Source organism: Martes martes (genome assembly GCF_963455335.1).
Source record: "Martes martes genome assembly, chromosome: 5".
In the NCBI taxonomy this organism is placed as follows: domain Eukaryota; kingdom Metazoa; phylum Chordata; class Mammalia; order Carnivora; family Mustelidae; genus Martes; species Martes martes.
Genome location: NC_137892.1, coordinates 49,519,006 through 49,535,370, shown reverse-complemented (window position 1 = coordinate 49,535,370; position 16,365 = coordinate 49,519,006). Strand labels below are relative to the sequence as shown.

The following is a 16,365-nucleotide window of genomic DNA, read 5'->3' as shown; positions in this document are numbered from 1 at the left end:
GTTCTACATCTGCAATTAGTAATTAAATGACTTTAAGTAGTGTAATGACTTTTCTTTCCTTGCCCATTTTACAGAGACCAACTGAAATGCCTAAAAAGATACACATGAGAAAAGATCAAAGAAGAAACACGTATGAGTAACTCTCAAACTGCACAAACACTGAATAATCAGTACTTGGCTATATGATACACTGTTTCTGACTCCAAGTAATGTATTATGCAATGAAGACTGTTAAACACTAAAAATATGAGCTATGGCACTCAGAAGTACTGTGGGGATGTATCTGATATGCACTATTTCTTCAACATGAAATCTTAATACATTTTTTTATAATAAAGTTCTAAAGTATCTAAAATGCAAGGACTGGAATATCTTTAATTCTCAGACTGTTAGCTATGGAGCCCTAGGGTTTGGGGAAGAAGTCTCAGGGGTCACTGTAGAAGTTGCTCCAATTCTCACCCCAGCTTCAACTGAAGTAGCTCCATAGATTTAAACCTACTTTTTACAGAATAGTCGCCTCAGAGGCAGGGTTCCACTGATGGGAAAAAGTTTTAATTTAACCTTATAATGCTATGCATCCAATATTAGGACCTTTAATCTTTTCCTAAAAATCTGCAAGAGATATAGATTTTTTTTTTTTTTGAGCTGTGAAAGCAGGAATGTTTATTAGTGAGAGTGGGTGAGCTCAAAGGACAGCTGCCACAACAGACATACTATTAACAAAACTGAGTAGAGATCATATTGTCTATCCTGAGAAATAACAGATTTACTTCAGTTGTGATATCAAAAACTGACAGATCACAAAAAATGGGTAATGCTCCCAGTCTTTTCTAAATTTTGGAAACATTTCATTAAATACAATTTTTGAACAAAGTCCACAAAATAAAAATAGAGCTAATCTGATTAAAAGGTAAGGATGAGATAGCTTTAGTCCTCTCAATTAGTCTTCCTCTGCCTGCTTCCTAGAATACCACCCCTCTACAACTAGTGTCCTTCCACCACACATAAACACACAGTAGCCTTTGAAGAACCACCAAAGAAACACCATGAAACGGTAAAGCCAAAGTAACAAATCACTTTATCTAGATTAAAAAGAGATAGCCATTTAAAAATATTCACCATGCAGAAATTTACCACAATAAAGGTCATATTCAGTTTTTTTTTAATAAAGAGAAAAAAGTATATCAATTAAACTTTTAAGTATGCAACACATAAATACTAAATACACTACTAGGAAATCAGCTGATTTTTTTTTTTTTTAAGGAATCATGAGTTGCCATTATTGAGAAAAGCAGAAAAGAGTCAAAGCAATGAAATGCTGTTAGTTTCTAAACACTATACTTCTACTTATAAGAACAAAATGCCTGACTAGTCTAAAGTTAGTGACAAACTTCCTCCCTCCTGTTTGGGATATCAACAGATATCAGATAACAAACAGATTGTTCATAGTTGTTTGGCATGACTTACCATACTCTTTCACCTTGAAAAATCTTACATAATAATAAAATATCCTAGAACAGAAAAGGCTTACTTGATCTAGTAGCAGGAACACTATAATTACATACAGTATTTCACCAAGCCCTCATATGTACGAACACACAATTTTCTTTACTAAATTGTATTTTCAAATATACACTGAATTGTGATCACATTTCATATATAATGTTCTTAATCAATGACAGGATCTCTTATAACCACAAACTAATGTGTCAGAGAGAAGGTTCATATCACTATTCATAGCCAGAAATATATATGTTTAAATAATACAATATTTTATGTGAGTTACTTCAATCTAAACTTCAATTTATTTTATTTAAATTCTACTAAACTTTACTTAAATTCCACTAAAATTGCACTGTTGAAATTTGCAACCAATCAAAAGTAATGTCTTGTGTTCTTTACATATCCATGGACACTGAAAAAAAAATACACAATTAACCTAAGAAATTCTACTTGAAGCACTTTAAGGGCCTCAAAAACTATTAACAAAAATATTCTCTTAAAAGCTGGGCTGGGGCTTGATTTTATAATTTCAGTGGTAAAAGAGCAGGAAACCTATATTTAACTTTTGAAATCATCAATGTATCAAGCAATTCCTTTCCCAGTATAATTATAAAAATGTAATAATATAGCTCTTATAGAGCACACATGCACAGATATATCCCTAAATAACTTTAAGTTCTTATATGAAATCTTTTTTACAAGACAACCCTTTTTCTGAAAAAACTATTCATATTCGAAAGAAACCTATACTTTGGAAAATTTGGCTGTTCACTGCAGAACATAAGAATGAGACAATTAAAAAAAAAAAAAGTAGCCAAACATTAAGATGTAACAATTACAGGTCAAAACAACCCAATTTTACTATTCTAGGAAAGAAAACCTTGCATACACAAAATAACGGTTTCTAGAAAGGTAGAATTCAAGTAAAAATAAAGTAATTCAGTAAATATTTCAATTCACCATTTTACAGGTCTTTGTCTAATGCTTAAAGCAGTTTATTTCTGAGTTCTAGAGTTTTTAAAGAAATGATAAACACTGAGTCATTCCAACTCTCTTTTTAAACTCTTCTTTTAAAGAATAAGAAATTAATTTCAAGTAGATTTCCTTCAGTTTCTAACTTAACTAAATTAGGTATGCAAAGATTTACAAAAGCAATCTTGATATTTTTGTAAGTATTTTAAATAATATTGATAAGTGTTTGATAAATTAAGGGATATTTCGAATAATAACAAAATTAGAATAAAAAATATTCATTTTAAAGACATTATCTAAATAAAATACCATTTAGTTTTTCATTCCAATTGTAAAATAATGAATAATCTTGAATTACAAATAAAAAACAAGTTAAAGATAAAATTATGTTTAGAATGTACTTTTGAAGAGACAGGATAAAATAATTTATAATGCATAATAAAACAGAGCTATAAAATGCCAAAAAAATAGAAAAGAAATTGCACTTACATCCATAGCTCTCTTAATAAAAGGTATCTGTGTGCCACTGTCCAGATCTTCATTTATAATAAGCCTTCTAGCCCACTGACCTGCCCTGACAACACCACTACCATGAATTAAAACCATCAGTTTCTGTGGATTTGTCAAAGCATCCTCACTCATAAAGATAAAACTCTTTGGTTCACTCTCAGTGGCATCTACCTGTAATTAAAAAAAATTAAATAATAAATACATGTTTTCTGATCAGGCACAGACATAAATGAGAAAACAACTAATGGTTACCATAAATTATAGAATGGCTACTAAAGTTATAGAAGTAAAAAAGCTTTAAAAAACTGAAATATTCATTAGACATTAACAACTACATATGAAATGGATTAGCATAAAAGACATGATAGTAATATGGCAAAAGAATACTGGAAATATATCTCCCTATATTATTGGTGCATATTTAGTATAATATAAATAAGAATAACTGATTTTTTGAGTCCTTACAGTGTAGATACTATGCTAAATGTCCTAAAAACATTACCTCAATCACAATCTCATTAAAGTGGTATTATTATTATTGTCACTTATACATGAAGAAATTGAGGCTTAGGGAGTTTAAATAACTTGCCAAAGATCACACAGCTAATGAGTCTATAATTCTATAACAGAAGTAAATTACATCTATAATAGAAAACAGAAAAACCCAACAGGAGCATACACCTGTTGGAAAATCACATATTAGTAAAGAATACTACTAAGGTTTTAAAAGGCAGGAGAGGAAACTATTTAAAAACTCAATCACCTACTATTCTATGTAAGTGGTCTTTGAACTTTCATTCAGGATGTGAACATAGGCTCATGTAACAATTATTTTATGAAGGAATACTATTTAAGTATTCCTCTAACTTTATTTTATGTACTAAATATTTATAGGATGAGTATTTTTATACATTTTATGGAGTACTTATTTATGGAATAAATATTTTATATATTTTGATTGTATTTAATGTTTAGGTTTAAACCAGGTGATTTTATGTTTTAGACTTGAAAGACTCAAAAGACTTACAAAGAGATAACTTCCTAACCTGTCTACATGACTGATGGCCTGCACTGAATGGTATTCCACATCAGCAGTGGCCAGTAACTGGGAATGGAAGCTTCTGTGCAGCCATGTCAGAGCCAGAAGCTAAAGTCTTGATGGCTGGTAACATACAGACTCAAACAGAGGAGTTCAGTCCATATACTTTGTAATGAAATAGCTCTTCACTTCTTCAAGAGTATAGATTCATGAATTTATGAAACTAAAAAATAGACAAAAACTCGAGATACCAAAAAAAAAAAAAAAATTCCTGGATTCTACATGTTCCCCGTCACTATTCCCGGGAAGAGAAAAAAATTAAAATTTCTCTAATTCTAAAACAAATAGATTGGTGGCCATTTGTTTAAATACCACAAAGGGTAGTTATTTCAGCAAGAAGAGCATAGCCATAGGGCTTAAAAAAAAAATCCCCTCCTCAGGGAAGCCTTCCCTGCCTACCCCTAAATTTAAATATCTCCTCAAGAATTTCCTAGACTCTTTTTCTGTTTTATTTTCCTTCATAGCACATAACACAATCTAATGTATGTTCTACTTTATACATATGTTTATGTAACTGTTTATTAACCATCTCCTCTCACCACCAGAATGCAAGTCCAGGAGGGCATGGACTTTTCTGTTTGTATCCAGTGACATCCCCAATGGTTAAAAGAGAGGCTGGCACATTGTAGGCACTCAGTAAATAAAGCAATGAATAAACGTTTATAATAAGGAATGTTATCCAGCATCACCAGTGACCGCCTTTAAATAAAAGGCATTTAACTAAATAATGTGTCCTCTTAACTTGTTATAATACTTGCCTGGTTCAGAAAGCATATATTGAAGATTAAAATAACATAAAACTATAAAGAATTTTAAAAGAGCTATACAATGCTAGAAATTAAAACGGCATAACCAATCTTAGTAGTAATTAGTATGCAGTAATAGAAGTATGAAGTGTGAAACAGTCACATTAGCTTCTCTTGCATGTGACGTCCAGAAGTAAGGAAATTTTGATGATAACAGCAGGTATGACTGAACTCAGAGGAAAAGAACTAGTTGAGAAACAGGGAAAACCAAATCTGAGAAGGAAAATTCCCTTTTACCTATGAATGTTATATGAAAACAGAGGAATCACTCAGTTATTAAAGTGGCTTTTAAAAAAACAAAAGTGATAAGAACAAAAGAAAAATTAAAAAACAAAGCTGTCAATGTATAATGAAAAAGGGGCCACAGAGGTTTCCAGTCATTCATTTACCAAAGAGTGCATCTAAATGTGCACAAATAAAAGTACCTCTTAAAATCATTGAGGCCTTAATGGATCTTAGAATGGCTATGGAAATGGACATCTGTTTATCTTAATAATAATAAAAAAAAACCCTATAGCTGTAGACTTTGTAGTAGGCGCTGTTCACTATTTGTTTTCTCTATTTGACTAAGTCCCCTGTTACCAGGGAACTGAGTCAATTTTTTAAGCAGTGGAATGTTGGCACTTAAATTCCACAGTAATCACTTTAAAACTGGAAGAGTGCTTATTTTCAGAAGATGAAATGTGTTTTTTATATTAAAATGCTGTTCAAAAATATTTAAGGGCTGCAAATTTAGGTAGCCATGAATAAATGAATAAAAGTTTTATAGAAGAACTGACTTTAAAAACATGAGATCATCAGAATATTCAAGGAAAAAAAAACAATGAAAATGAAAAATGTAGTTATTAATGATTAAGGTATAAGGGCAGTATTTAGGATGGTCATTGGCTTATATTCATCTCAATTTAACACAGAACTCTGAAGCTGGTATCTATAACTTACTTTGTAAAAAGTCAGTACTAAGTTTAAATACTAAAATATCTATATGAATAAAACATAATTTTCATCATTAGCTTAATTAAGTTTGAAAATGGCTGTTCCAAGGCCACTGTCTTCAAACAGCACTAATTCATTAAATTGAGCTTTCATTAAGGAATGCATATAAAAGTCATCCTAGTGCACCATCAAACTTTATTAAAACCAATCAACTTCAAAGACCAACTGATAAGTGAGAACAATTTTTAGCAGTTAACAATTCACTTTAGGATACCCACGAACCCCACTAATTGTGATGATCATTTAAACATGGCTGAATAAAATGAATGAAAATTTATAATCAAGTTATTAAGTTAATTTATGTAATCTGGAGTTCTACACAAGTATAAGATATTAGAGTTGAGAATAATTTGTACATGAGAATATACGTAAGGTGGGGGTAAACATGAGACATACATGATAATGATCTTTACCATCAAATCACAGGTTTCCATCAGGTGCTGTTATTTGCAAAAAGGAAAGAAAGGAAAAGGAAAAGAAAGAAAAGGAAAGGAAAGAAGTCTTTCCTTATTAATAATTCAACCATAAAACTAAAACTTAGCTTGTCATCAGGGAAAAAAAAAAAACCAAACCACTTTGAGGTATTCCTATAATAAAAAGAACAACTGTGATACAAAACAAGGCAAAATAAAAAACCACCTTCATTGCTAGCTTTGGCATTTAAGAGAACTCAGGAGAAAATGAATAGTTATAGAAAAAAAATTTCACAGTGATATAAAATATATGATGATAACTTACGGAGAGACATTAATTTCCTAAAACAAAACAAATTTTGGTTTCTTTTCAGTTTATAAAATGAGGAAATGTTTACTAACCATAAATGGACATGACACTTACTATTGGTCTCACATAATGCAAAGTTTTCTCTATGCTTATTAGCTTTACAGTCTAAAGTTTAAACCAGAGGAAAGTAATCAGATCTATAAAACAAAGTCCTCCTAACCCTAACCTCAAGCTTTCTATAAGGAAAATTAGTGAAACTTAATCATATAACATAATCCATACAGCCAATTATCTTCTGATTTCTTCTGGAAATGAATTTAAAGGTTCCATGTAACTACAAGTATTAAAGAGTTAAATGGCTCAGTCTTAACTGTGTTGTAACAATAAATCAAGCTAAGTCTCCTTAAATATTATTCTTCAGAAACTTTGAAAGAAAGAAAATTAACAAGAAAGACTGAACAAAAGGAAGAAAAGTTTCCAAATAAAGGAGGGTTAGCCTAGCTATTGCACAGAACAGTATTTTATTCACTAGTACACACCAGCACCTGAAACAGTGCCTGGCACCTAAAAGACTCTTAAGCAAATTTTTGCTGAATAAATGAATAGATGATTAACAATGTGACCTAGCATTTGAGCTTATTTATATAAAATTAAATATAAAATAGATTTTCCTTTTAAATACTGAACTTTGGAATTAATTTGTGAGGATAAATATTATTTAAAAATCCTCAAACCCTCCAACTCATAGTAGAATATTACCCAAGGAATTTTAAAATCTCATGCAAAATATCATGTAGACAAAGTACTTAGATGCAAAGTTTTGTGCCTTAAATTAATTACTTTCATAAAAGCCTTCCAGATTTTTATATATCATACACTCAGTTATCAGGAACAGCAAGGATCATCTAATCACTTATCACCACTGTTTCATATATAACATTACTGTTTCTTCATTTTTTTGACTGTATCATGTTTTACATTAAAATTTTTTTTGTGTGAACTTAAGACTGAGAACATATCTCAAACTTCTTCACTCTGAAATGGGAAAATGTACAAAATTTGGAAAGAATGTTCTACAAGAAAGGGAAGGAGCAATGTTATAAAACAGGAAACATGAGGAATGAATTTGGGAATGTGTACAGGAAATAACATGGAAATAAAATATATAATTATAAAAATCAGGAAATAATTAAAGAGACAGTGAATGTCTACTGCAACATCAAGTACACTAGTTTACTTAAAAAAATAAGTAAAAATAAGTTATACCAATTAAATTAGAAGAGGCAGAGGGGTAGTCCTTTTTAAAGGCATCATTATTTAAAAAAAAAAAACTGGTTATCAGTATTTTTTTCCTCCACATTGAAGGGTATTAGTTTTAAAGAATTATTATGCACAATGAACTGAGATACACTGCCAGGCATTTAATATTAGCATTATCAACATCAACATATTAGGACCTTACTGTTTAAACTTACCACAGTTAAACTCATATAAACAGATTCTTCTGAATTGAAAACTATTTCATTTGGAAGTTTAATCATTTTTAAAAACTGGACTTACTGGAATTGAGATTTTTTTCAAGTTACAGTCCTTTTCCAAGAGCTCATATACATACTTCGTAATAATCTAGGTAGAAATAAAAAAAACACATAAAGATATAATGTCATCCATTATCAAAATTCACACAAATGGCTGTTATTGCTCTGAATGAGTATCTTTCTATCTTTGAGTGCCCCACGCAGCTGAATTGAGAAATAATCGACATACATCACTATATAATTTTCAGGCATTATAGCATGATGGTTTCATTTGCATATATCGTTAGATAATTACAACAGATTCAGCTAACGTCCATCTTCTTACATAGATAAAACAGAAAGAAAAGAAAAAAGGAAAAAAAAAGGAAAGAAATTTCTTTTTGTGTTGGGAACTCTCAGGATTTATTCTTTTCCAAACTTTACTATGTATCCTACAGCACTATTAACTGTGGTCATCATGTTGTACATCATATCCTAGTACTTATTTTATGACTGAAACGTTTTAATACTAAATTAGGAGAATCTGGCTTACTTCTTGCTGTTATGTTAATAACTATGAATCTTAATACTAAAAATTAGGGCCAGTTAATATAAACTTGCAAAAATATACAAGGACCTCCTGTTTTTTCAAAGCAGTACTCTGAAACCATATTTTCTTTTTTCAGTATTTCTAGAATCTGTTTCCCCCTACGATTTCCATATAGGAATTGTACCTGATACAGTACTATCGGGACTGAATCCTAACACCTCATTTGTATTTACTGAACCAAGGAGGAAAATGTCAGAGGTATTCTACACAAAAAAGGAAAATTAATCCAACAAAGTTAGGCGTCAATTAGTATTATTGTTTATAGCAGGCAGAAACATAGTTCCCCAAATATGTCCATATTCTGACTCCTGAAACCTATCCATATGTTATGTTACATGGTAAAAGAAATTATACAGATATGATTAAGGTTAAGGACCAAAGATGGGGAGATTATCCTGGATTACCCAAACTGGCCAAATCTAATCTTTTAATTTTTTAAAACTAGAAGATCACAGAAGAACAAAGGGATGCAAAGTGAAATGACCTTGAATGGTCATCCCTGGTTTTGAAGCTGGAGGAAGGAGACAATGAGCCTCTAAAAGGTGGGCTAACCATTTAACAACTAGTTAGAAAACAAGTCCTCAGTCTTGTATTTACAAAGAACTGAATTATGCCAACAACTCAAATAAGAAATAAATGGATTCTCTCCTGGAGTCTCCAAAAAGGAACATAGCCTGTGCATACCTTGATCTCAGTCTGGTGACAATCATACTGGGCTTCTGACCTGTAGAATTGTGAGATAATATATTTGTGTGGCTTTAAGCCACTGAAATTATAGTAATTTGTTATAGCAAAACTGGAAAGCTAATGCATTTTATCTGTGAAGGAAGGCAAGGAAAGTGAGGAAAGAGATACCAAGGGAAAGCAATGATTTAATAGATTTTAATGGTCATTTTAAGAAGTGTTGGTCTCTCCAAAACTGTCTTTAATCATCTATGCACAATATCTCAGAGAGTAATTTTAGCAGCAACATAATTAAAAGTCAAATTTTATGAAACAAAATCAGAAGATGATTTTTTTAGAAAATTAAGATGTCAATTGCTTTGGTGCTGTATACTGTAATCTAAAATAGATTCTCTACACTACTTTCTTTAAGGAGCCCAAAATTCTTTCTTCTATGTATATGTATTCATTCATTTTAGAAAGCATGTATTGGATGCATGCTAGAATAGCTTTACCTTGGCTAGTAATGATAATTTCAAATGCTACAACACTACACTAGAATGAGGCAATAATCTAATAGTTATTAATCAAATAGTATTCCTATATCTTAATGTAGTAGTTAAAATTATGTTCATTATACCTTCACCAGAAAGTAGTGGTACTGTAAACCTGAAAAAATACACTAAAAATATGTAGGATCAGACAAAAATATGTATGAAGTTATATAATGGCCTGCCAGTTGAAGAAAAATGACCTAACTAAATGAGATTAGCTAAAATGAGTGGCTTACCACTTCTGAAAATTTCCTATTACCTATGAAATCATAAAATATCCTTATATTTAAAGCAATAATAAAACCAATCAAACTTAATTCAAACCCAAGTTAATTTTACCACTACGCAAAATACTTTAGAGATATAATTTGAGAATTAAAAAATTAAACTATTTTGGCAGTTCATACCTTAAGTCAATACGAAATACAGTATTATAGTTAATTCTCAACTTTCATAGTACATTATAATAGAAGAAGATTCAAAAACTGCTTAAGTTGGTTTCAAAATACATTATTGGGCAAATGTCTTCACAAAATATCATACCAAATAATAAAACCATACATCAGTAGAGTTGGAGAAACACTATGTAACTTGCCCAATTTACCTCGCTCTCTAATTCCTGACTGTAGGAAGAAAAACAAGCATAGACTAAACCCTCTATCTCCAGCAATTCTGCTACCTTGAATTTTCTCCTTAGCCCGCATTACATGTCAACTGCTTCAGGCAACTTTTCATGCCTCATCTCAACCCTAACAAGATAGGATGAAGTGACCCATCTTTATGCTCTTCTGGATGTGACTGAATAGCATCATGTAATATATGAATTTCATATCATTCATCTTTCTGTTACCTCACTAGCCTTGGAACATTATAATTTGGGTATCCTACCTCTACTCTTCCTTGAAGCCACACAGAAGAGTATCTGGTACATTGAAGGGAGTTATACATGCTACACAAATTCTCCTCACTATTCATCCTGTCTCCATGTTTTGAGGGAGAAAGTGTCTCTTTTTTTTTTTTATCTTTAAATCTTTAAAAAAAGATTAAAAAAATCTTTTCTAATTGCTCAATCAAGTTTTAGAAAGAAAGCATCAAGGATTCACTGTCCTGCTTACATGGGATTATACTCTGAATTAAAAAAAATCAATGATAATTTCAAAGGGGATGAAAAAAAAATCTCTGTCTAAATGTCATCTGTGTTCAAATATTCACCAGAAACATTGTTTCTAGGGAAGTTCACACAAGGCTTAAGAGACAAAGCATGCTTTAAAATAAAATCTTCATTCTAAGAACATAAACTTCTAGTTTCTTGTCCAACCATATAAAGAACTTGGAAGGAGTCACTACCATCCTCACAAAAAGAAAAAAAAGTGAACTAAAAATCAACAACTCTCTTAGTATATCAGAGAAATGAGGTCAAAGAGCAAACTACTGTCCTGAAAACTGGAAAAACAAACAGGCAGATACAGAGACTTGGGGCTTAGAAGAAGCAAAAGCCCAGGTGCAGAAGTAGTAGGTTGAAGGCAGTACTGTGGAAGGAACAACTTAAACCCTTAAGTGATTAACTGCTCAGGCTCAGTATGGACTGGCTTAAGAATTAAAAATTAATAGGACATGCAGCCTTAAAGACAGATCTCCCAAACATTTCCCAATTTTATTTCCATGAGTCCCACTAGGTTCTCCCTGTGAAAACAAGAGAAAAATCCTTTCCTGCTCCCAGGAGTGGAAGGGGAAAAGTAACCATTTTGAAATATTCTCAACCCTTCTGTTCTACTTAGTAAGGCCTGCCCATAAAAGAAACTATTTTACCAGAGCTTAACTGACATGAGGAAAGGGAAATGCCCAGTTGGGGCTCACTAAAGGAATAAGACCTAATGATAGGAGTATAGAACATTTCCTCCCACACCTCCCCACATTACCACCGCATCATTAGGGTTCCTACAAAATAAAAGGGAAGTGCAGAAGAATTGTAGGACTCATACCCTATTTAAGGTTTCTAGAAAAACTCAAAGACAGTAAGGGAGACAAAACTAAACAGAGGAGATTTTAGCCTTGGACAGCAGAGCTATAGCAAATAGTAAACACAGTCTCATTCCTTGCCAGATAAACATAAGATCTGAAACTAACCACTCATCTACTGAAGTTCCTTTTCCCCAATACATTATGTCTAGCTTTGAACAAAAAATTACCAACCATACCAAAAGGCAAAACAAAACGGTCTGAGAAGATAAATCAAGCATCAGAAACAGACTCAGTTTGGCAGAAATTTGGAATTATCAGACTTGGAATTTAAAATAACTATGATTACCACGTTGAAGAATTTATTGGGAAAAATCGACAATATACAAGAATAAGTAAGTATGTAGGCAGACAGATGGAAACCCTAAGAAAGAAAATACTAAATCAACAACACATAACAAAAATGAGGAATGCGGGTGCCTGGGTGGCTCAGTTGGTTAAGTGTCTGCCTTCGGCTCAGGTCATGATCTCAGGGTCCTGGGATCAAGCCCCACACAGGACTCCCTGCTCAGCAAGGATTCTGCTTCTCTTTCTCCCTCTGCCCCTCCCCCCTCACTTGTGTTCTGTCTCATTCTTTCAAATAAATAAATAAAATAAAATAAAAAATGAAGAATGCCTTTGATGCACCCATTGGTAGAATGGACATGGCCAAGGGAAAAAAAAAATCATAGTTTTAAGGCATGTCAATAGACACTTCTAAAATATAAATGTAAAGAGAAGAAAAGAATGAAAAAATGGAATAGAATATCTGAGAATTGTGGGACAATTTTAACAGGTTTTACATGTATAAAATGTGAATACCAGAAGGAGATGAAAGAGAAAGGAACAGAGGAACTCTGTCAACTAATAATGGCTGAGAATTTCCCAAAGGTAATGACAGACACAAAATCACAAATCTAAGTAGTACAGAGAACTCCAAGCAGGATAAATACCAAAAACAATACCTACGTCTATGATATTAAAATTGCATAAAACCAAATATAAAGAGAAAATCTGGAAAGAAGCCAGATGAGGGACAGGGGGGGATTTGAAGAAGTGGGGGCGAGGGCAGTGTGGGAATTTCGTTATAGAGGAAAACAAGAATTACATCACATTTCTCTTAGAAACGACGCAAGCATGAAATAAGACGAAACCAGAGAGGGAGACAAACCATAACAGACTCGTAATCATAGGAAATAAACTGAGGGTTCCTAGAGGGGTGATGGGGTAGAAGAATGGAGTAACTGGGTGATGGACATTGGGGAGGGTATGTGTTGTAATGGGCCCTGGGTATTACATGGGACTGATGAATCACAGACCAGTACCCCTGAAACAAATAATACACTATATGTTAACTAGTTGATTTTAAATAAAAAAAAAATGTTTTTTAAAAACAAAAAAAAGAACAATGCAAGCAAGAAGACAGTGGGCTGAAATATTCAGTGTTGAAAGAAAAAACCCACTGGTCTAAAATTCTGTATCCAGTAAAACCACCCTTCAAATGTGGAAGAGAAATAAGACAGTCTTAGACAAAAAAAAGGTTGAGAAATTTTTTTTGCAGGAGATCTGCCTTGCAAAAACTGTTAAAGAAATTATTCAAAGAGAAAGAAATTATATAGGTCAGAAATTTGGATGTATATAAAGAAAGGAATAGTACAAAAGAAAGAACAAACAAGGTAAACTGTATTATTTTATTTTATTATTCTTAATGGATCTAGTAGATAACAGCTTGTTCAAATAATGACAATGTATTTTGTGATTATAGCTTATAGAAAAGTAAAATGAATGACAGCCAGGTTATAGATTATGGGAGGAAGAAACTGAGAATACTCTCTTATAAAGTAATTGCATTACCTGTGAAACAGTATACTGTTATTTGAAAGAAACACTGGAAAGAAAATAATTACTACTGATAATTTTCTTGGATTTTTTTTTTTTAATGAAACCACAATGGAAGAGGTAGGAAAGTAATTTTGAGATTACATATTCAAGAAATAGAGCCCTTGGCTACCAATAGAATAATATCCTCTAAGGAATTAGGGTCTAACTAAGCTTTTTTTCCTAGCTCAGAGTTTCTCAGTCTAGGAATTAAAGAAAATTTTAACGAAGTGAGGAAAGATGATCAAAGAAATAGACTATGGAAAGAAGGAAAATGAAAACTGATTTAAAAAAATCTGTTCTCAATGGAGTACTTCCAACAGAAGGGGTATGTTCACTCTGTAATAAATTTATTTTAGACATTTATTGAGCAACTGTTGCATGCTTATCATATATCTCATACATTTCAGCATTATTTCTGTTCCTTAATTAAATAAGAAGCAAACACTGATACTCTTTACCCATACAAAAGTACTGAAATTATTCTAGCAGATTAAAATTTAAGGTGATTGGTGGGGAGAGGGTGATACTAAGAAGCCTCCCAGAAAGTACTTCAGACCCTTTTGGAACTGGATTCGAGAAATGAGATGACAAGATATATATGACAAGAGATATGACAAGATAGATAAAAGAGAATTAATATAAATATTTTAATTAAATAAAAAGTTCACTTTACTACTAGATCGTAAGGCTTTCATTCTTTCTTACTCTGAAGGAAATCCTCTCATTAGCAAGAAACTAAATTTGGCCTGATATACCCAGAGCAATAACAGTTTTTACTTCACAACTTTATTTACAAGGTAAGATACAAACTTCTCTATTGGGCCTATTAGGAGAGTAAGAACTTTAGCCCAAAACAAAAAACAACAAAATTCATAAGTTGTTAGTTATATCTACCCCTAAAGAGAACACCTAAATGCTAAGAATATCCTGATTTGGGGTATAAAGGTAAATAAACTGAACTGAAAGAAAAATTCTTAAAGATTTAACTATATCCATGAAATTCTATGCCTCTTCCAATGAAAGAAAAAAAATCTCAGGAATTAGACTAAATAAATTACCTACCTGAATTAGTAAAAGATGAACTTTAAAACATTTTAAAAAGGAACACCTTTTAAAGGACCTTAGGATAATCAACCTGGTAGCAACCTAGTTTTAACTGACAGAATGAAATTAAATCATTTGTAATTGGTATAGTGAAGCAACAGTTTATTCTCAGTTCTCTGCTCAAAATGATTATGTACAAGTTATTTTTATTAAACAGATATTCACAGAACAGTTGAAAATAGCTTAGTTCTACCTAAGCATCTGCTTTTCATATTACTCACTTGCTTATTAGGAAGCTCTGATTTCACAAATAAACCAAGAGGAGTCAGTACAGAAATCTAACTTATAGGGGCACCTGGGTGGTTCAGATGGTTAAGAGTCTGCCTTTGGCTCAGGTCATGATCTGTAGGTCCTGGGATCAAGCCCCATGCTGGGCTCTCAGCTTCTTCCTCTCTTGCTTCTCCCTCTCCCTGTGCCTCTCCTCCTAGTTATACTCTATGTCTCTCACTCTCAAATGAATAAGTAAAATCTTAAAAAGAAAAAAAGTCTGACTCATAAATGTATCACAAATGTAAGCAAAGTTTGATATTATCAGGTTTTGCCATATTGGAAGTTTGATAATATTTTGGAGACAGATTTTTGCTTTTAACACAATCTATACTAAATTATATCTATTTTGTGTTACTCACTTCCACTTCACTTATTAATAAAAATAGCATTTAAAAAACTCCATGACAGGGGTGTTTTGAGGAAGATGGTGGCGGACTAGCAGAACCTTAGGTTTGTATAGTCCCATGAACACAATTAGATAACTATCAAATCATCCTAAATACCCCAAAAATCAACCTGAAGACTGACAAAACAAAAATCACAATTAAAGGTACAGAAGAGACCACAACGAAGAAGACATGCGTTCACTAAACTAAAAAAGAATAAAAACAGTAAAATTTTTCTAAAAATGTAAAAACTCCATGGCTTTTAAGAAACCAGTCTTACGGGGCGCCTGGGTGGCTCAGTGGGTTGAGCCTCTGTCTTTGGCTCAGGTCATGATCTCAGGGTCCTGGGATGGAGCCCGGCATTAGGCTCTCTGCTCAGCGGGGAGCCTGCTTCCCACCCCCTCTGCCTGCCTCTCTGCCTACTTGTGATCTCTCTCTCTATGTCAAATAAATAAATAAAATCTTTAAAAAAAAAAAAAAAAGAAAAGAAACCAGTCTTACTCATTTTTTCTTCAAAGTGCAATTGGTAGGACATTTCAGGTATGAGCAATGACTTGACTTAGAACATGTTATCCCTGAAAGGTAATGTTAGGAACATGCACACAGTATAACTTTTACTTTCAGGGCTGAATAAGGACAGCTTTATTTGGGCATACAATTCTAGATTAATAGTTATTTTCTCTGTTTTTTGGTTTCCATGGTTGTAGCTAATACTTTTGCTATCACTTAGATCTAATTGAGTTTGTAGGTAATCAGGCTTTGTTCTCTGGTTT

At 32.4% G+C, this 16,365-nt stretch overlaps 1 protein-coding gene across 1 annotated transcript in view; it reads right to left on the bottom strand.

Annotated features, from left to right (window-relative positions):
- The window catches only part of ARB2A (ARB2 cotranscriptional regulator A), a 427,333-nt gene that overhangs the window by 310,264 nt on the left and 100,704 nt on the right, over positions 1 to 16,365 (bottom strand). Inside the window, exons 4-5 of the mRNA XM_080803670.1 lie at positions 8,170 to 8,235; positions 2,965 to 3,156 (exon numbers count right to left, since the gene is read on the bottom strand). Coding sequence (XP_080659796.1) covers positions 2,965 to 3,156; positions 8,170 to 8,235 — 258 coding nt within the window. The remainder of the gene's footprint in view (positions 1 to 2,964; positions 3,157 to 8,169; positions 8,236 to 16,365) is intronic.